We start from the raw sequence: 22,807 nt of genomic DNA, 5'->3' as shown, positions 1-22,807 counted from the left end.
GGCCATATCGCCCAGCCCTACTGTAAACCCATCTCACCTGCCTCGAGTTGTTGTCAGCCAAGTGTCATGACCACTTCTGGTCTCAGATAATGAAAAAAACTGACCTTTTTTCATTTGTCTCTTACTGATTTTCTTTTTTGGTTATTCTAAATATAAAATGAATATCAAAGCAATTTTAAAATTTCCTATATCCCTTTTTGATCATGAAAAGAAAAAACGCCCTGAATTTCTATTTTAATTTTAGTTTTTTAAAACGAAAATCAAATAACCACTCGTTTTTTATTTTTCAATGTCTGTTTCAGAACAGAAAATCCAATTGCCAAAATATACAAGGACTGTTTTGTGATGTGTAATGAATGAGCATTGAGTGATGACTCAGACCCATTTGCTTCTGTTTTGATTTTTTTTATTCAGGCTGGGAGGTCAACAGTGCATTTTTGGTAGCGGCTGAAAACGTTGCATTTGTTCAGACTTTTGAAATGTGTTGGAAATTGTCATCTAATGAGTAATGGGAAAACAAACAGTAGAAAAATGATTGTTCAGGCCTGGAGCTAGTTGTTACTCTCACAAAACCTGCAAATGACAAAAAAAAATTAATGAAAGTAAATCAATCGTTTGACGTGTAAGTCTTTAAAAACATCAGATTGTTTTGTCCAACCAAATTCAAACAACAGTGGATTTACCCTTACACTAGTAAAATAAAGCATTAAACATTTTTTAAAGCATTAATAGTAATTCTCAAAATGACTTGACCATTTTAGCACAAACAAAATGACACCAACCCTGCCGTTAAACTCCAATTGAGAATCTTAAATGCACTCTTTTGTCAAGTTTCCAACAGTAGCCTCATGAGGGCAAAACTGTGACTAACACGTTCACCCACACATCTATTAGCTAACTGTATATTCACTGCCTCTGTTCATGTAGCACATAATCATCCTTTTCTCAACTCCTCCTTCCCTGCGCCTCCTCTCTAACCTTCTGCAAGACGGTTGTTGTCAGTCAGCGCCTGAGTGGCTTCTCTCAGCATGCAGCCAACACCACGACTGAGTTCTTCTTCCACAGCCAGAGGGGCTTCAGTCACTCCAGCCCAGGACTCCATAACCTCTGAGCTAGACAAGGGAGGTGTGCAGTCCCCTGTAACACCTTAGATAGTTTTTTCTTAATGCCTGGTGTGTGTCAAGGCTGGGTCAAGACTTTGGAGACCTGAGGGAGAGCAAAGGACAGTGATGGGTCCACCTGGAGCCCTTTGGGTGCTGGAGCTGCTGTTCACTGTCAGCTCATGTAAGGTAGGAGAACAGTGACCCCACCTCCAAGTTTGTTTGTTTGTTTGTTTTTTTATCTCTGTGTTGTGTGAACTTGGAGTGCGCCAGACAAGATGAAATTATTGCAACTTTGCATCAGATTTTCATCATTAGTTTTTACCTCTGGGGAGACTCTGTGCTGGACTTAAAAGCAGGGGAAATGTTCAGAGTTATAATACACTTTGGCAAGTAGCTTGTAGCATCCCTATTTGACTCTTTCAATATCCAGAGTTAGGGCGTGCATTTGTTTGCATGGGAAGTATATTAAAGTCTCCTAAGGACATGCAGGACTTGTAGAAAAATTTCACTGGCTTTCACCCCAGGTCTTTGTTGCATCCAAAGAAATGAAATGCCTCTTGGATCCACAGCATAAAACAGACTAGATAAATGGAATATTGGCTGCCAGAGGAGATTAGAGTCTTCAGAGTTGTCCTTCCAGTTACTCCTTAAAATCCCAATATTACAGATTTATTTTACTGAATTTTGTACTCGCCATCATCTTTCTCCTTTATTGGGATTTCATCGTGCATTCTTTTGGCTCGTAGTTTGGTTATTTTCAGTTTCAATCTTTTTCTTATCTTTTCTTCTATGATGTCTTTAGCTACTTTAATATTGCTCTTTGAAAAACATATGTTTTGCTCAAACAGCAGAGAAGGAGCTACCTGAATCGGTGACCATGAATACCCTGAAGCGGTTTCACACTGCTCAGTTGTCATGTTGGCTCTGTTGTGCCCCTCCATCTCTGGATGACTGTGTTGCCCCTAAGTGCTGCTGATTGAAATATTTATGTTGGTTCAGTGTATTTGCTGAAGGGCATTTTATGTATAATCTATGTGTATCCCGCAGGCTCTTTACTGAGACAAGAAAGAAAGAGCATGTTACTGCCGATGAGAACAAAGGCCTGATAAAATATTTATTGCTTGTTAGTTAAATTGTCTACACATAATTGCTCCAGGTGTTAAAAACACAGAGGAGCCATGTTCTGTTTTGTGGTAAAGACCATTTAGGGCATTTAAAAACCGTGTGCAACGGTTGTGTTTGGTAAGTTACATACCATTTTCTAACAGCTAATAATGTAGGTAACATTGTTTTATCACTTGAAACTGACAAATACTGGATGTCCACTGTAGAAAACAACGCATTTACTGTTTTAGACCTCAGCTGTAGGTTGAATTTAGTAGTCTTTGTCCTCCACGAGGTTTTTCCCAGCTCAGAATGGGTCTTTTGAGGTAACTACAAATGACAGAAAGCATAATCGGCTTATGTGCAGTGAAGGCAATAAGCCCATGTTGCCTTGTTGGCCAAAAATCTCTGCCTATCCTAATATTTCTGACCATTTGGTAAATGAAAATCTCCATTATGTTTGAGTAAATGAAACCCCAATTAACAAAACTGGTAAAACCTCAATTCTTCTCATTTTGTTGCTGGTGATTTTCCTTTGATGTTCGCTAAACGCGCGACAAAAATTCCTCTCTGTAGCTGAGATCAGTGCTGATAGTCCATTTTATACCAATACTGAGTGAAGGGACTAAATAGTTAGATACACAGATATACACTGTCTTCTCAGTGGATTACATTTTGGTAAACAAAACAAATATGCCAATATAGGTAATAATATTTTTTTTGTAGTTCTGTGCCCATTTCCATATGTGGACCTGACAGCAAAACTGCTTCAGTACTACTCCACATATTAGGCTTTAATTATGTTACAGCTAAAGCAAAAAGTATATGAAAAGGAATTCAAAGCAGGGGGGAAATGACCGATTTTATAGTTATTCTACTGGCGACACTGTACCTTCGCAGGTGCTAGATTGACTAGATTTTTTTTACTTTGGGCTGCAACTAACAATTTAGTGTAGGTTATTGAACCAGTTCTATCTATAATTTAGTCAGCTGGTTTATGAAACGTCAGAAAATAGTTCCATCAGGATTTCTTAAAAGTCAACTTGATGTGATCAATTGTTTTGTATAACCACCACTGAAAAACCCCAATTTTAGATATTCACTTTAGTATTACATGATACGAAAACACAACAGATCCTCACAACTGAGAGTCTTAAATCATGGTATGGTTTCTGTTTTTAGAAGAAAATTTAATTTTTGATTAGTAATTAAAATATTTCAATAGACAATGATTAATTGACTAAATGGTAACATTTCAGTTATCAGAAAAAACAAAATTAAGTGTACTGAAAGACAAGTTGTGGATGGAGGTAAAACAGCTTTGTGTCCTTGGGGAAAAAAAAAATTTTGCTGACTCTGTGAATTTCTTAGTGTCCTTCAGTTACAACCCCAAATTAAGGCAAGCAACTCGGAGGAGTCAAACAAACCTGTAAGTTGCAGAATGTGTTTTTATTGCGATGAATACATGATCAACACTGTGTGATGGCCGATAACAGTGCTGCTGCTGCTACTGGTTGTGAGGTGGAAGAGAGAGTGTGTCTGGAGCTTAAAAAGGGCTTTTAGAGTCCAACTGGTGCCACAAACAGAAGACAATGGAAGGAGGAGCTCTGGGTTTAAAAATACAAGACACACAGCGTTAAGCTTATGGCATTTTTAATGTGGCAGTTAGATAACTCAGGAAACATGCCTTTCCTGGTGTAAACAGAGTGAAGCATGTTGCTTTTTAATAAAATGAATACACCGTATATACTGCATACGGTTAGTGTGCTGTAGTTAATGAATCACATTTGTGCTCTGTACCAGATTGATCAAATAGCTTTTTCTAAACTGCAGGTAGACACATACAAAATACAGACGTGGAGTTTGTTGCCTCCATGGAAACGCTGCAGACACAAATCACACAAAGCATCTCCTGCACAACTTGTACTTTCTCTGAAGTTTTAATCAAATCTAGTGTGTAGCAGCTCGCATATTGAGTTAGGAGTTGGCAGGAGTCCCTGGTCACATGGTGGCAGTGTTGCACCAATTTGTGATGCATATGAAGCACACACACACACACACACACACACACACACACACAGAAAGATAAGGGGACAGGTCAATCTAGAGCATTGTGCATTCATGTAGGCGTGTGCATTCAATCAACATAAAGGAAAAGAGGGGGATAATGGAGAAGAAATGGATAAAGGACAAGAAATGGATGTGTTGACTGCAATCAAGATGAAAGGGGGAAACTACAGGTCAGGAAAATAAGAAAAAGAGGACCATGAATTTAGAAGAGAGAAAAGAGGATAAATGTTGAGTGAATGAGATTTTGTTATCTTGCTTTATATTTCACGCGGTGCGCTCATTCATTTCATCAAATATTGTTCAAGGAGAGATTGAGCTGCTTGGATGAAGAAGTTGAGAGAACGACTGAGACTGAGTGAGAGATGGAGGAGAGATGGAGGAGTGTGTCTGAGGGAGGGTGGAGGGAGGGAGAGGCAGAGAGTTTGTGGATAAATGAGCGAGCAGCGCTGGCTCTGCCACAACGCCTCACTGCCAGACAAAGGAAGGAGTCCAGGAAACACACACACACACGCACATAGTTCAAACCAGCCGCGTCCAGGAGCATCTCCTGCAGCCTGAGCCGAGCGCTGGATGTTTGGACCTTATGTGTCTTCACATGGAGGCATCTGGAGTGGTTTGTGTGCCAGGATTAATTTACTAACCTGTGGCAGCGCCGGAGCGGAGACTTCAGCAGTGGGAAAATCTCTGCTGTGCTTTTTCAAAAGCAAACACTTGCGAGCGTGTACACAACGTGCTACCTGAAACATCATGTTGTGTAGCTGCTGTTTTTAGAATGACTGCTGTCAACAGTTTGGACTGTGTGTGAGAGCCAGCCAGAGTTTCGGTTTGTGTGCGTGGATGTGTGTGTGTCAGCATGAGTGTTCCCATGTTGAAGATTGGCGCGGTGCTCAGCACTATGGCTATGGTAACTAACTGGATGTCCCAGACTCTGCCGTCGCTGGTCGGACTCAATGGAACCATCATCTCCTCTGAGGGCACACATGAGAGGATTGTCAGTGTATGTATTCTGCACATATACACACTCACACAAACACACACATACACTGTACAATGGGAAAATGTTCTAGAGAATCTTTGCCAACAGATGTTTATCTTATAAATTCTATAAGATTTGCAGGAGTCCGCTCTTTAACAGAAAATATTTCTGTCTAACTGCTTTTTGAGTTGTTTTGTGATCTTCAGTGTAGCATCACATACTTGTGTCTGCTGTTTTGACCACATCAACACCCACACTCAGCACATATAATTACATAAGATGTCTAATGTGACATGGTTTATTTTTAATAAGATAAATTAAAATAAATAAAATCCTTTGAAGAAAAAACAACAACAAATACCCAGCCTTACAGGGAAAATGAGTCAAATTCTGATATTTGATGTGTTCACTGGTGCAGAAAATACATCAAAGAACATACTCAGAAGAGCAGAAAATGGCACAGCAGGTCACAAATGTGCAGAATAAATAGCACAAATAAATAAATAACCTTTTCTGTAATGAGTCATAAAGAACACATGTACAGTATGCACCCACTGCCACACACACACACACACACACACACACACACACACACACACACATGAAAACCTACTGTTACACACACACACCAGTAATAGGATTGCTCTGTCTCAGACTTACTGGGGTGATATTTCTCCTAGGGAAGGCTGACTCACCCATGGGACAGCCAGTGATTTGTTGCCCTAGCAACACCCTGGCAACCCCAGACATGTACATGCTGGACCACTGCACACACAGACGTTTAACCCTGTATATATCCCCTATATGCATGCGTGTGTGCAGTGTGTATTCATGCGGACTTGGGTGATTTAGCTTTCTGGCTCAAGAGGAGCCTCACATCTGCTATGTGGTGGTACTTTGCAAGTTCAGCAAAGTGCACACATTCTCATGCAAGTAGACGCCCACACACTGCCACACTGCCACACACAAGAAGTGACTGAGAACAGATGGAGATGTTAGAGGGGCAGTGTTGCCATTGGATAAGGTGGTAGTGAGTTTACAAACAGAGAAGCTTTAAAATCTGCTCTTCTGTTACCGTAAAGCAGTTTCTGACGTATTCCCTCAGCTGTGTCAGATGATCCCTTCATCATGTCATGTTACAGATGTTCAGATGTGTGGAAGTATTTATTATAAATGCATTGATGTTGTTGTACTACTATTTTTTCCACACAGAATACTTCCTGCTTTGATCAACTTCATAATGGCGGAACCTGCATTGCTTTGAGCTATTTTAGCCGTTTATCCGTTGCTTTGACCCGTGTCATCTCCATATTTTTAAGTTTAGGCAATTCTAACATTTACTGATTACCTTTAGCCATTATTTCAAACATTTATTTATTTTTTTTATGTCTGTTTTAACCATTAATGTGCTTATTCTTTATTAATTCTGTTTAACTACATGAACCATTTATCAGGATCTCAGCTCACTTGCTGACTAGTTTTCAAGCATCACGCATAAAATTATAAAATAAGGCTATTGTTGATGTAAAATTCATGCAAGTGAATGATTAATCACTAATTCACTTTAACAAAGACTCAGGCACACCCACTCTTCTTGTCATGCTGATGCAATTTCATAAACTTCACTCACTTGAGCTCAGAATAGAGAAAAAAAAACTTTCTCGCAATTGCTGTGAAAAAAAGCGAAAGAGCAAAACTAACCCTCCATGGTACTGAAAGGAGGCAGCGGAGGCTTTTCATCTTTTCATTCTTATTATTTATAGTATTTTTGATAGAAATAATAGGAAAGAAGTGCTTTATAAAAGATGTATCTGTCTGACTGTGAAATAGTTGTGGTCCTGGTGTACTTTGCATGCTGTCAATATGTAATTTCTTTTAATCAAATGACTTTTCAAATAAGTGGGGCTCCTCTACAGTGTATACCTTTAAACCACAGCAGCACCACCTGGAGTTTTTGCACCTCTGGTTCACTGAGCTACATGACAGCGGATAGATTTCTGAGTGAAATAAGCCGCTGGACACATTTTATTGTGTGCTGTACTGCTCTCTCCACTGCTTCTTACCAGCAATGTATTAACTGCAGAAATTTAGCCCTGTTCGCTCTGTTCTCTCTCTATTTGCACTGATCGCTATCAGTTGAGCTGCCTGTGTAGATTTTTATCATTTTTCCCCTGTGTGAAATGAGCCCTAAGGTGCCATATGTCCTCCTCTGTTTAATTACATCGAGCACAAGGCACATCCGATGCTTATATTCTCATCCCGTTCACGCCTTCCCCTTTTTTAAAGCCCACCTCCCCTCATCAGCTTCATTGTAAATGGGACTTCAAGGTTACCACACCAAACCCAGCTGATTGATTTATCAGATGTTTCCCTCCAGGCTGCCTCCCCCTCTCCTCTCCCTCATGTTCCCTCTCATGCATCTATCCTCCCAGCTTTCTCCTCTGTCATTATTCATTTTCAGGGTTTGTAGGGCAGCTTCTCTGCCAGATTACTGTGACAGGCTGGCGAGTGTCATATTGGGCTCAGCCATTCCTTTACATTGTTCGAAAATGTTAACAGTAAGTAGGTCAGACCAAAGACCTGGTTAAATCTGTCTCTAATGAGCTCATGATTTTACGTGCTCTCTTATGTGATGTGTTGTGACTCGGTCTAAACGTTCAGACCTCGGGGAACAATTGCTGTCGCCTCAGCACGACCGGATGAGGACCCAAATGACCCCAAAATTTAAATAAAGGAAGCGTGTTATGACTTACTTGGATGGTATTTTTGAAGTTTCAAAAATTGCCTGCATCTTGCGCTCTGCTGCAGCCTCGCAAATCACCTCAGCAAATGTATTTGTGCTTTTCTTCATGATACATAAGATCATGTTTTTTTATGGAAGTAGATAACGGCCTTCACAAACTAAAGTGTTGCAGCATGAATGCTTAATAATGAAAGGAAAAACCACAATACGTACAGGGGTGCCCATGTTTGAATACCATTGAAATATTTATTTTTGAAAACCAACTGTCTTAACTTAGGCTGTGAATTCCTCTTTTCAAAATCTGAAGGGTAATTTTTTAGTGGTACACATTCAGAAGCCTATATTTGGATCATATGGCACTGATAGTGAAAATGTATTAGTCAGTTGTGGCCTATTTACACATTCAGCAGACATGGCCCAACATTTACATTCATTTGCAGGCTTGTTCTGGCCATCTAATAAATGCAATGTCTAATATTCACTCTCGTTCAGCTCTATTTTTAGTCTTAATTAACTTCTCAGAGATACATCTCACTCTTTAGCTGCTAAAAGCCTCATTTCTGCAGTTCAAAAACAACACTGAGAGTGAATTGAAATGGTAAAGCTATGTGCATGAAAGTCAATATAAGAAGTTAAAGACAACAAAATGCTCTGTAGAACTGAGAGGAACAAGTCATGCTTGTAAATTTGTCACCGCTCAAATGGGAAATGAGTGACCCAAGACAGATTGTATTGTCTAGAAGTTGTTGTTTTAAATTTCAAAAATTCAGATTCACATCTGTAATTCTAAGAGGGATTTACCGGTGGAATCAAAATACATACATTTTGATGTGTAGTTTTACAGCAGAAGTATTCCAGTGCTATACATTTAGTTGCACAATATTACAGCATCATACAATAATGATGGAACTGAACAGTTTTACTTCCCAAGCTAGTTTCTCTGTAAATTGTAACAAAGGAGGAAAGAAATATCACGCTAAACTAAAAGTATGGCTCAAAATTTATGTTAATATTATGGTTTATAGAAATGGTTGTGGAAGCATATGTGGATGAAATATGAATTTAATATGTGAATGAAATAGTAGCAGCAAGAGTAGAAGCCTTGCTTTGCATTAGCATGGACTGTAGGAAGGGGAGAAATCATCTTTTGTGCAGATTTGTGGGAGCTCTGGGGAATCTGTGACTTTTTGCCAGAGAGAACAGCAGTTCCGTCTGTGGAGGCAGAGGGTGGAAACTCTCCAGTCATGCTGCTAGCTTTCCTGGACACAGACAAGTGTGGAGATGTCACAGCTGATTTTAACTGCAAATGAAGAATATCTAATTTAGACACGGATGTCTTTGATGCAGTCAAGTACAATAAAACGCAAAGAGCAGACGCTCTCCTTTTTACAAGCAAATCACGATACGTGTCCGCTTTAAAGCTTCTGAAATCATGCAGACATTTACCTGCAGGGCAAAATTAGACCAAAAAGCTTTTAAGGAGGAAAATATTTGCTCACTTTGATGATTAAAGCCTGACCTGAATATATGCTGAGATGATGACGGAAAGTGTGCAGTGTGAAAAATATAAAACACAGCATCTAATTATGTAACAGTGACTACATATTAAAAGCTTGCAAGCTTTACTGCTTTAATGTTACTGTAATGTAGCTTAATGTTATCGCTCTTTAATGCTAGCATGATATCAAAGTGTGTGCCTTTTAAAACGATTACTGGACATGTCTTTTCTGTCCTGTGTCTTCTTCTATCGCGCATCTTTTATCACATCTGTATATGGGAGGCATATGCAGACATAACTGCTGAAGGATTCAGAGCAAAATAATTCATAACACCCTGCGAGTGTTCATGAAGGTTGTAGTGTTTGCAGTATACAAGCCCATATGATAAATACATGATATCGGAGTGTTTTTTATTTAGCTTGGCCATACCGACTGGAGGAAAATGGGTCATATAGAGTTTACAGATTCAGCGAAAGTTCAATTTTTTTTAGAAGCAGGGTGGATACAATTTGGATTTTGGATACAGTTTCTGTGTAAATTATGATCCTGGCGATACTATGAATACAAGTTATATTTCTATTTACTTCAATTTCCTATTCATTATGGCTGCAGGTAACATCATATCTTAATCTGACAATCTATTGATTATTTTCTTGTTTAGTCAGTTGTCCATCATAATGTTTGTCTGACACACAGCCCAACACGCTATGATGTTTAATTTAAAGTTACTTTAATAGTTTTAATACTTTCTTTTTCTCAGTTCCAGTAATGCACCTGAGTGATTTACCAGCAGGCGCTTGGTCAGTTTTGTTTGTTTGGTTTTGTTTTCTGCATCCAACTGACTCTGTTGCTAAGAACTTAAAAAGCTGCATCAGCAGGATTGATCAATTTGTTGACATGCATTTTACTTTCCTATAATATGCTCCAAGAAAATGCTTAAAATGCTCTACAGCTATAATTGAATTTAATCTCAAATTGGGCACAATGCTATAAGCTAAAATACACTTATGTGTTTATATGTTTCAAACTAAACAGAAATATCAGAGATGACCTCAAAAGCATGAGGTGAAATCACAACACGGAATTCTGTTTTGTGCTTTATGGTGTTTGCCTTCTGTTAATTGTCCGACTAACACGTCATTCCTGCAGTGACTCCATTAACCCAGAGCCTGTTTGTGTGCAGGGTTTGTACCCGGGCTCAGAGGAAGGCTGGCAGGTGTACAGCACAGCCTCAGATCCTGACGGCAGGTGTGTGTGCACGGTGGTCGCTCCGGCACGAAACCTCTGCAAACGAGACCCTCGGAGTCGACAGCTACGTCTGCTGACTGAACAGGTGTGTGTGTACTTGTGAGTGTTTGTCTGACTGTTGAGTGCATCCACGCATGTTTCAGTGGTCAACATTGCGATGCAGCACAGGGGAGTGGCGGCGTCCTGGAATGAAATATTCACCGGACTGTCTCTTTGTTTTGACACTTGCACAAACACACATGAACAGACGCACATGCACATACACACACACAGGTCTCACTGACAGATGTATCCCTGATACATCAGTAGCTGAATCCTCAGCAGACTTTCAGTCATTCAACATGCCAAGAGAGTTTAAACTCAAAAGAAAGGCTGACAGATAGCCGGGAAAGAAACACTTTGTTCTGTACAGAGGGTGAGGTTCTGTATATGGCCATTTGTATGCTTGTCTCTGTTCAAATATGTGAATGCATGTGTGTTTATGTGAGCATATGCATCTGACTGCGTAAGCATATTCTCTCAATATATGTGCGCCCCGGGAGAGCCGTAAAAGTGATTTGTGACAGAAATTGATGAATTATTGAACACCATCAGGCCAGCAAACATTTCTCAAAGCATGCAGTACTGTAAGCCTCACACATCAAGATGTATACAGGCTGCATTCTCGCCCAAGCAAAAGCAAACCGCAGCACGCCGACGTGAACATCACCAGGATTATAAGGCTTTATGTCATTCACTGCCGGTGTTGCATCCTGTACGGTCTTCACACAAAACAAGCGAGATATGAAAATAGGTAGATGAACACCATCAGAAATACCTTCTTCTCCCCTCTCCTCACTCCTGTTCCTGTTGGGAGGCTTTCGTATTTATGAATCTTAATTAGCTCAGCATGTCTCTGGAAGTGACACCTCCATCCTGCTGTGAGTGTGAATGTGTGTGCGTGTTTGTGCTCACATTTTTCTGCTTCTCTCTGGCCTCCGCAGCATGTGTTATAGTAGGAGATGTGTGGGTGGGTTTGTTTGTTTGTTTGTTTGCATATCACTTCTGGATATCTGGGTCATTTTTATATTTTTTTTACACGCTTGTCTTTTTCCCATTCAGTATCAAAACAGATTTGAAGTGTGTGGTAGCATCTCATGATGGCTAACGAGAAGAGGCATGAGAGTGTTTGTTTCTTTAAAACACGACACACTGTAGGTGCAAAACTCATGTTTAAACAGATCTAATGAGATACTCATTCAAAGAGAAACATGATCTGTGTGTTTTTACATCATGTTGTGTCGTAGGAATAGCAAAAACGAAACACAACAGTTGTGCTTTTGTCACACCCCTTTTATCTGGAAACTTTCAGTTCAGCAGTCTCAGGTATTTCTGCTGTCTCCATGTTAAAACTGAGCAGAAAGGAATTTTGTCTGTGGCGCACACAGCTTTACAAAATTACATTTAAAAAATTCAGTGGCAGTGTGTCTCTCCTGATTCAGTGTCTCCCCTGTTTTGGATCATCCACAGTCCTCACCTTAAATTAGAACTACATTCTGCTAGAAAAATACCCAATAAAAGCACACTGTGTTCCTTACATGAATGAGTTTTATATATAGGCTCGAAAGTCCTCAGGCCTTAATCTAGTCATCATCCAAACTTACAGTGTGGTTGTGTCCTTGCTCGATGTGTATACATACAGTGTGTATTCATAGCAAATCCTCCTTTTACTCCCATATGGGTGGTGATGTGTTAGCCTAGCTTAGCTAGACTGTATTCCCGTTATAAGGGATATACGGGAATACGGTCTAGCCCTCCTCCATTGACACATTTTGACAGGTTTTCAAGCTCCGAGCAGATCAGACTGAACCAATCAGAGCACCAGAGGCGGGCGTTAACGATGCGACCGCAACAGAGCGAGGAAAAGGCAATTGTTAGGTCGCTTAGTGATTGCGTCACACATGTGTTACGCTGATTGGCTCTCTCCAATTCAAGCTGTGATCGGTAGTCCCGCCTCTGGGCTAGATTTGGTTCAATGGAGCAGTTCCAGACTGACTTTATGTGTATTTGTAATACACAATATAAAGGCTGTCTGGTCCCCAGGCAAGTGATGTGTGTCCTCTTAAAGCTGGATTGTTATGGATTGATATGTTGTGATAACTTTAGTCTTCTTCAATCTCATGTAGCCCCATCATTCATAAAGTAACCATCAGTACGTTTAGCACGTTGCTAGCATTTAGCTCAAAGTATCATTGCGCCAGTATAGAAAGATGCTAATTGCAGCCTCATAGAGCTACTCGTAAAACCAAAGACTCCTAATCTTTTAGAATAACAACAAGATGATAGATAGCTGCTACAGTATCTTCAAATAGCCAATTCACACTATACTTTTGGATGCACACACTCTTAAACATGTTGGAATTTATCTTATGCGAGCATTTCTGGTGAGACACAACATTTCTAAATGCCATTTGTCAATGTCCCAACTAGCACAAATTGAATTTCATTATTATGACAGCTGTGCTGCGGTGAAGGCAGCAGTCTAACTGAAGGATATTTACTGGGTTAATAAAACCAAATATATCTACAAGGCCAGACGCCACAGGAGGCGGTAAAATCAACTAGACCTTTAAGAATAACGTCATATCACTACACAACCATGTTTGTCAGCAAACAACAGGTCCGTAGAAACAAATAACAGGTGCCAGTAATCAGACAGCAGCCAAAACCAATCATAAGCATTTCTAACAACAGGGATCACTACCAATAATCATCACTCATAATATCGACCTTGTATGTGTTTGTGTGTGTGTGTGTGTGTCAGGTTCAGAATGTCAGTCAGTCCATGGAGGTGGTCGACCTGCGGACATCCAGAGACCTGCAGTATGTCCGAGACTCTGAGCCGCTAGTGAGAGGAGTGGACGGACGTTTACACACTTACGTGGCCAATCCCCGCACTCTGACAGCTAAAGGCCTGCAGGTACACAAGCACACACACACACACACACACACACACACACACACACACACACACACACACACACACACACACACACACACACACACAGACAGACAGACACACACACACACACATGCAGTGAAAGACGGTCGCTGTAGGGAACATATAACCTTTGGTGTGAAAACATTGATTTCACGCATGCCAAGCTGAAGTTTCCTGCCTGCGCTCAGACACGCGAGCCTCTTTCATCAAGGGGACAAAATTTGTCTTGAAGCTGTCAATTTGCTGGCTTCATGTCCACTGTGTAAAAATGTCACACAGCCTTGTTCTGAAGGTGCCAGCAAAACTGCAGCATCACTGCACACATTAAGGCTTCAAGCTGTCAGAAAAAAATCCATCTGGAGAGACTCCATAATTTTAATATTTGCATAATAAATTTGCATAATATTGATACAGAGAAGCACAAGACATTTACAATATACATTTCTTTTCAGTTGGTTTGTTCGTGCTTTAAAATTTCAGGAGTGAAGATAAGATTAGCTGCCAGGATAAGTATGGATGGAAGTATTGTCTTTTATTGAAGGAAATTTAATTTCACTTCTTAAATTAGGAGTTGTAATCTCATCAGGCTCTTTGTTTTCTGCCATGATGCTACTGGCAGGCGTCTGTTTCAGCAACAAAACAGGGGGCTAGTGGAAGATTATCTCAAGGGCTACAGAGAATAAGAGGCTACTGATCTGAAGAATGAAGACTAAATGATACAAACAGTTAAACAGCTGTGAAACTGATGGTTTAATGTTGGCAAGTGGCAGCTCAGGACTCCTAATGATATTGAAGTGAAAGGTAGCAAAACCCTGTTCACCATTTACAACCTGCCGATAACTTTACCTGGAGTACTAATTTGGGGATTTGCATCTAAAATCCAAACTAAATTTTGTTTATGTGTCTAGACGTCTTTGTTCCATCTGTTTCAAAAGTAATTCTTTAGCTCTATTCTCACAGGAGTACTATGACCTGAGAACCTTGTGTGTTTTACATCAAATTTGTGTTTTGTGTGGTTCATTTGCAGATGATAAGTGAACATTATCCCTGGATATGATATTAACAATGTGCCACACGATCGCTGTTGAGCCTGTTGAAAAACAGCAGAATGTTCCTCACATGCTGCCATGCATGTCCGTATTCTGAACATCCTTTGAGATTTTTCTCTTCTGATGGATTTGAGTTTTTTCTGAGTAAATCTCCGTGCCGTGTAGTGACATGAGCCTCCTGATATTTGCACCCAAAATGCGCAGTTCTTTCATTTATAATCAGAAAAGCAGCCTCTGTGACAATTGAGTGGGAAAGTGAGCAGAAGATGTGCAGAGAGAAACAAAACAACTGAGGAAAAAACGCTGATGCAGATTCACACTGAACTGATATTATCAAAGAGCCTCTCTGTTTGGCAAATTACCGTAGGTAAGTTTTATTTTGTTACAAATTTCACTCATGGCAGATTTACACGGAACTGTAATACAATAATTTGCAGTCATCTGTCTCCTTTATCAGGCTAAAAGAAATGTAACACAGTAGAATTACTAGCAATTAGTACAGATCAGTACTTTGTAGGCCTTTTCAAAGACAGATGCGTTCTGAATTGGTTTCAGTGAGGCGTAAGGGAAATATATTCACTTCCAGACTTGAATTGATCATCTTGCATAGAGATCAATGTGACTGATTTTTTTACCTGCTTAATCACAAGGCCTCTCCAATGTCTAGGCAGTTTCAGAGAGAGACTGGGAAGACTCTCACTTCCCATGTATGGATTGTTTGTATCCTGAAATGCTTTTGATATTTTGCTACAGCCCACAACTGAACTTCACCTTTCCAGTTCTGGTCTGACTGAATCATTTGGTCGTGCTGCTCTCTGTCTCATGATACAGTGCTGAAGGAATAGTTTTTGGGAAATTCGCTTATTCGCTTTCTTGCAGGGCTAGATAAGAAGACTGATGACACTCTCACGTCTGTACAATCAATGCTGCTCTATAGCGAAAAGCCTAGTTTAGTCTGAAGACTGGAAGTGGCGCAAAGGGCTTACCTGAATCTTTCTAGAGGAAACAAAATCTACCTACCAAAGCTTCGAAGGCTCAGTAAAAACAACACTTTTCTGTTTTACAAGAGGTTATGCGCCACAGAATTTCTTGTCCAGGTCTCCAATGGTTGATTGGTAACTGGGTCAATATATAAATGCAGGATTTTTTGTATCATAGTCGACATTTTTGCTGTTTTCAGGCCTAAAATCAACACGGCCGCCTATAACCAAACACCACATGGCATTTTTACGGAAAGATTCTTCTAAATATTATATATACAATTGAGTAAAATTGAAATCGAAAGTGATTTATAAGATATTGTAGTAACAGGGTCCACACTTGATTCACTCACTACTTTATATTAAATAACTCAGAAAGCCTTGGAGTCCTACCTGACGTTTCTTCAGGAGGAAGTGACATCATGTGGAGCAGGTCATGTGATCTGGAATTAACACACTTCCTGGAGAGGTATTTTTCTAATGGGTAACTTAGTTTAAAGTGATTTCTCGGACACAGATACAATTTTCCATATAAAATTTGATATATTCCCAAAAAAGAAACATCTGTCATGATTATCTCAACTTAATAAAAAGAACACAATCAAAACTGTTTTTGAATAAGCTCATTTTATTCTTGTTCAGCTAATTAGAAAGTGGTTGATATTAAATTTGTATGGTTATTTAGTTGACATTTTAGTCATATCCAGTCATTTTTTAATATTAAGTGATTGTTTCCATAAAAAATAATTATGAAATTTGTGAAGACATGATGACAATGAACATAAAAAACATGATTTTTTTTAAACGTTGGATTTCAGAAGTCCTTCAATTATGTATTTACCCAACTGCTGAGCAAAAGGCTGCAGACTGAAACTACAAATTTTGTGTAAAAATGCTTTGTATCAAATCAGCAACGTGCCCTTAATTACCAAAGAATTCAGCAAAAATACAAAACAGCAAGCATAAAAGACATAAATTGCTGATGCATTTAGATGGTCATAGATGCAATATCATAGGAAATTTAAACACATGAGATCTTTTATGAATCAAATAGAAGAGGACAAATACGTTCATACACACACTGTTGTGTTTCCATCATTTCCCAGGACAATATATATTGACTTACATTAATTTCTTGGAGATTTTATTAACCCAAACTCATATTGTAACCTTAGCACACCTCTTTGTACTAAAATGTGATGATTTATGTTGCATTACTTGCATTTCCAAAAGGGGGACAGTTCCTCACAGTGTAACTGTGTAAACAGATTTATGTCCCCACAAACACTAACCCTTACTTCCTCGAATAGAGCATATTACAGCTTCACTATAAGTCCATCCTGCCTTTCATCTTCTGCCGAGCATCTTCTTAACAACTGGGGGGGGGGTCTGTTTTTAAGTTTTTATATAGTTAGTTTATGCCTATCTGTGTTTGTGTGCATGCGCTTGTTGCTCCTTGGGGGTTTTCACAGTCATAAGCTTTTGAATTTGCACCGAGAGGCAGAGCTCCTGAATATTTATGGGCAACAACAGTAAGTTTATCAATAACTAAACAGTATTTTTATCCCACGGAGGAAGGAACCAAGAGAGATGGAGAACGGGAGGTCAGACGGAGAGATTTATTGTTAGAGAGATGGAGGAGAAAAAGGCAGGAAATAGAGAGGAAAGGATATCTTACTGCACATGAATGTTTTTCCCCATGGGAGAGAAGGATGAGAGGAATGAGCAAAGTGAAGTAAGTGGGAAGGTAAAGGTTAGGCAGAGAGAGCAGGAGAGATAAAAGAGTGGAACAGGAAGGGAGAGATTAGAGAAATGAAGATGAAGGAGGAGGCATGGCAGGGGAGGGATTAGCCAGGTAAAGCGTTCACTATCTAACAAACCATGACATTTTTGGCATATTGTCAAGATGGATTTTAATGAATGTTTAATGAACATGCAATTATATACAAATAACGCTGCCAATACCAATCAGAGATGATAAAGTAGACAAATTGGAGGTCAATTGCTTTTAGTATCAGCTTTTTCCACTCTGTGCTTTTATGATAAGTGAAAACTGGGACTAAAACGGTTTCATAAAATGTTTCAAAGTGATGCTGGAAAAATATTAAGGGGCCTGATTTCAAGATAGCGAGCAAAGGATCAGACACATAGTGTTTGACTGACTGCCAAGCCTGTTTCCTGGATATGTAGTTGTGTTTGCGTGCGGGGGTGTGTGATGTTCTGAGGAGATGCTAACGTATTTGTCTTCGCTTTTGACACTTCTTTTAATCCTTCTCCTTTTTTTCCCCCCAATATCTGATCCAACGCCTTTCTCTACACAGCAAACAGTTTTGGTGGGATTTGAAGGTGAAGACACATCTAAGACTCAAGACTAAAACAGATATGTAAAAGAAGTATCTAAAAAAAAAACTGCTTATCCTCCTGTGACACACCGTTTTTTCCTAATTTATAATCTTACTGATTTTTATTTAAGCCGATCACTGAAAAAGCTCTGTTCTCACCAGCCAGACCAATTCAAAATTATCCAGTGTGAGCTGTTAAAAAAATGAAATCTGGGTCACAGAGCCAGCAAACTATGCAGCCCAGCCCAGACATACTCTCCTCCAGCACATCTTCCATCTCCTCCTGTGGGACTCTGAAGTATTCACAGGCCAGATGGGATGTGTAGTCCCTCTAGCATGTTCTTCAGGGTGCTTTCCATTTGGTTAATGCGGTTCTTTGGTTCCCTCGCATCTATCTAAGTACTCTTAGCTCCTCCGGGCGGAGAGTTAAGAGGAGCGGCGTGGAGTGGAAGCAGCAATTAATCATGACGTGCAGCAGAAGAATAAATTAAAGAAGAATAAAAACAAACATTATTCTAAATCATAAACAAGAATGAATCAAGCTTGAAGGCATGTAACCAAAGTTGGATCCAAAAGGTATAAATTGGGCCAGATGACTTAGATTGTTTCTTTCAACCTTCAGCGTCAAATGCACAGACATTTTTTTCTATTAACTTATCAGCGTGCCACTGTCCTTCAGCTACATGTTTGAGTTCATGTAATTTTTCTCCAACAATAAGCTCCAATCACCTTGTTACCAGCAGGGTACACCAGGTGGCTACTTGCAGACATCCAGCCTCATTAAAGTACACCGGATCATATGTTTATATACCATGTGTTAAGTTTTCGCAGTAAAAAAATGAATGAAAAATTCAATCTAATGAAAAAAAATGGAACCATTTTGAAATAATTAAGTGAAAATGTAAAGAAAGCACCCTAAGACTGCTGCTCCATTACTGATTATAGACCTGTGATACTTTCAGGGTTCAAGAAATGAGTCCATTTTCAAAAGACAACAAATTGAATAAGGATTCAGCAATAGTTTGTACTGCAAACACAGTGGAACACATACGAGTAATGATAGTCTCTGATTTTGGTTTACTTTTTCCACATCATTTTATGTAATATACCATTTTGAAACCATTCAGTGAAATTAGAATTATAACAAAGCCGTTTGTCTCATCAAATCCGCTGCCTAATCACTAAAATTTGGAGTGAATGAGTGCTGCTTTCCATTAAAAAAAAAGTGCACAGAATACACCGGTGGTTCCTCATTTAAAGCTCCTGCCTCCACTCTGCTCGCTCGATCAATTTCCGGGCCACAGGCTGCAGGAGAGAGGAGTGAGGATGGTAGGAAGTATAATTAGCTGAATGAGAGGAACCTGGAATATACTCTGGGGTTCCTTCAGGTTAGACAAGCTGGGAGGAGGGTCCAGATGCATAAACTGCCTCAAATGACTGTGGAGGAGCAGTGACTCGGAGCTACAGCACCTGAAAGAGGGGGAATAATACTGCAGACGTTTTTTTCAGAATTAAGCGCATGAGTGCAGATCTTCTCTCTAACTTCGTTTTTCCTCTGTTTTTCATGGGGCCACAGGAGTTAAAGGGCCAGATGTCTCAGCTGCGGCCCCTCTTGTCAGTAGTGGAGCAGTACAGACTGGACCTACAGACTCTGGCCACCTTGCGAATGGAGCTGCTCAACCTGTCAATCATCCTGACAGCCATTCAGGAGGAGATCGGAGCGTACGATTACGAGGAGCTTCAGCAGAGGGTGTTGCTGCTGGAGACCAGGCTGCACAGCTGCATGAACAAACTGGGTAAGCGCTGAAAGCAGAGTGATAAAATTAATATCTTTGAAAGTAACTGATGAGTTTGTATTTTCCACGTGGAAAGTCAGAGAGATGAATTTCCTGCTGTTTAGATGGTTGAGGAGGGCACTTGACAGATTAACACGCATGAACAGAAGGTTTGTCATCACAAGCACTCTTCAGCTTCAAGAAGTTGGTCTATAATCTCTTGTGTGGCTATAAAGGAGAAAATACATCACCAGGGTTACCTGTAGTTCAAGTTAAAAATCTCAATTTTAATCAACAAATCTGTGGTATTATCCGGGGCATTTGTCAGGCAGGGAGATTGCTGCCAAGCTGCAATAGGGAAGTTGAAATACTGGAAATAACACAACCACAAGTTAGAACCAGAAACTGATTCTGAAGAACAATGATACATGAACCCTGCAAGTCAATAGGATTGGTTCCTTCAGTTTAGTACATGTGAAACCCTAAAGTCTAAATGATATGTTTGAGATTATAATAGTAATATTAATAATAACTTTATTTGTATACCACCTTTCAGAAGAACATTCACAAAGTGCTTTGACAGGTAGAACATAGTGATAAAAGAGAGCTTTACTGGAAGGCGAGTCTATTGAAGTAGGTTTTAATAACTGATGTCAAAGAATTTACTGATTTGACGAGCCTTATGTCCTCAGGCAGGTCGTTACAAAGCCGTGGGGACCTGATGGAGAAGGCTCGGTCACCTTTGGATTTAAGCTTCGACTTTGGAACAACTAGGAGGGATCCACCCAAAGATCTAAGGCTGCGACGTACGGGATTAGCATGTCTAAAATATAGCCAGCAGCAAAGCCCTGGCAAGCTTTAAAAGTGATCAGTAAAATCTTAAAATCAATTCTAAAATGGACAGGGAGCCAGTGGAGGGAAGCTAGAACAGGAGAGATGGGATGTCGTCTGTTAAAACCAGTAAGAAGCCTAGCTGCTGTGCTCTGGACCAGTTGGAGGCAGGAGAGGAATTTTTGTGGAATGCCCGATAAAAGGGAGTTGCAGTAATCAAGACGGGAAAAATGAGGACATGGATGATTTTAATCAGATTGTCATCAGTGTGCTGCAGATTCAAAGGACTACAGATGGAAATTAGCATGATGCTAAATCTGGTGCAGCCATCTTTTTAATGTAACTGCTCGCTGTCCTTTTTTTAAATAATCTGAATCTGAAAGTGGAAATGCTCAGCCATGGTACTGACTGACTATTTCAATTAATATGTGTCTTCTAACATTAAAAACACCACGCTGACATGTCAGCAAGGTAAAGAAAACAAAACAACTTAATTTACACCAGAGGGGGACTTTACCAAAGTCTAATTATAATGATTCAATGCAACTTTCATCTGCTTCTACGTTTTAATAAAATCATCATACAATAAGCCACAGCTCAGAACTTTCAACAACAACCAGAAGAATTTAGTAATGAAGTCGTGGTCAAATGGGCTCTATACATACAGTAAGCACAACAAACACACCCCACTTGAAGGCACCATTAATTGGTTCCACTGATAATACACTGCTGATCCGAAATAGCTGTTGTAGCACAGAAGGGGAAAACAATATCAATTTTAATAAGTAGCGTAGCAACATCTCATCACTTGACCACAGAAAACATGACACTTGCGTGAAATTAGACAATCACGTTTTGCTCTCCTCAGACTGCAACTGACACAAAATAATGTTTTTTTAAAGATGCAGATGTAAATTTGCAGCTGTTCAGATATTGCTACTCTGATTCGCTTTCCAGAGCTAGACATGATGATTTATACCACCCTTATGTCTGTACGGTAAATGTAAGACTGCAGCTAGTAGCCAGATAGTTTAGCATAAATACTGTACACAGGGGAAACGGCAAGCTCGACTCTGTCCAAGCTTTGTATATATTGGACAGACATGAGAGTGGTATTGATTTTCTCATCTAACTCTCCACCAGACTGCGAATGGACATTTTTCACAGAATGCCAAACTATTGCTTTAAGAGCGGCAGGCAGTTCTCCAACAATCAAGTCTGACAAGGTCTTACATGAAGACAGAAGCAGAAATAGTGTTATTTAGCCATATTTTGACTCAAATTGTTGGGACGTGCAGTGTCGAGCCTATGAATAGAAAGCATTGAAGTGGATTATAGTGCAGAAGGGCTTTCAGATGTTCGTGTGGATGTTTTGACATTGCTTTTGTGCTGAAAATCTTTCCTTATTGAAATCCATTATAACTGACGTGAATCTAAGCTGAAAAAAAGCCTCTTAAACTTCTCAGTGAAATAAACTACACTTTTAGAACAGCCTTTCAAACATACAGATGCTGTTTAAACTCAAAACATTTTGCGCGATGAGGTCGCATTTTCTATTTAGTTGTGTAAACACTTCCATCAGGTTATGCAGCTAAAACACTCGGTCAGTGGATACGACTGATGGAGTGCTTTATTCACATCAGAAGTGCTTTCTAAAACACTTTCTTTAAACTTGCACCTTATTCCAGTCATGCCTCCTCTAAGTTATCATTTTGTGGAGGAGAAACAGTTGCTTGGGGCCCAAACATATTCTCAGGATTTCATGAAAGGTTATTAAATTGTGTTGAGACTGGTGGCAGGTGATGACTGCTCATAAACTAGCTGGTCTAGTCACCTTGACAGGGAACATTGCTCAGTCCAAGCTAGAAAATATGAGCACATTCTGTACAGTCTCCATGTTCTTGCTGAATGTATAAACTGCATTTTTTTTTTTAATCTTCATTGCAGATTTTACACAATATGTTGATGGTTTGTTGACAGGTTGTGGTCGTCTGACTGCAGTTAGCAACCCAATCACCGTGAGAGCCTCGGGGTCCCGATTTGGCTCCTGGATGACGGACGCCATGATTCCCAGCTCTGACAGCAGGGTAGGTGTGCAGTGTGTGTG

At 39.8% G+C, this 22,807-nt stretch overlaps 1 protein-coding gene across 2 annotated transcripts in view; it reads left to right on the top strand.

The window, feature by feature from the left end:
* The first annotated feature begins 4,309 nt into the window (after positions 1–4,309).
* Positions 4,310–22,807, top strand: part of LOC110954003 (noelin-2-like) — a 30,094-nt gene continuing 11,596 nt past the window's right edge. Inside the window, exons 1-5 of one of the 2 annotated variants that reach the window (XM_051945583.1) lie at positions 4,310–4,447; positions 10,679–10,828; positions 13,547–13,702; positions 19,671–19,890; positions 22,681–22,787. In XM_051945583.1, coding sequence (XP_051801543.1) covers positions 13,568–13,702; positions 19,671–19,890; positions 22,681–22,787 — 462 coding nt within the window. In that variant the 5' untranslated portion in view covers positions 4,310–4,447; positions 10,679–10,828; positions 13,547–13,567. Of the gene's footprint in view, positions 4,448–4,488; positions 5,275–10,678; positions 10,829–13,546; positions 13,703–19,670; positions 19,891–22,680; positions 22,788–22,807 lie in introns of those variants that run through there. The other variant, XM_022198259.2, reaches the window with a different exon arrangement.

This window comes from Acanthochromis polyacanthus, chromosome 3, assembly GCF_021347895.1.
Source record: "Acanthochromis polyacanthus isolate Apoly-LR-REF ecotype Palm Island chromosome 3, KAUST_Apoly_ChrSc, whole genome shotgun sequence".
NCBI lineage: Eukaryota > Metazoa > Chordata > Actinopteri > Pomacentridae > Acanthochromis > Acanthochromis polyacanthus.
The sequence above is the reverse complement of the archived record's forward strand: the minus strand, read 5'-3'. Positions and strand labels throughout refer to the sequence as shown.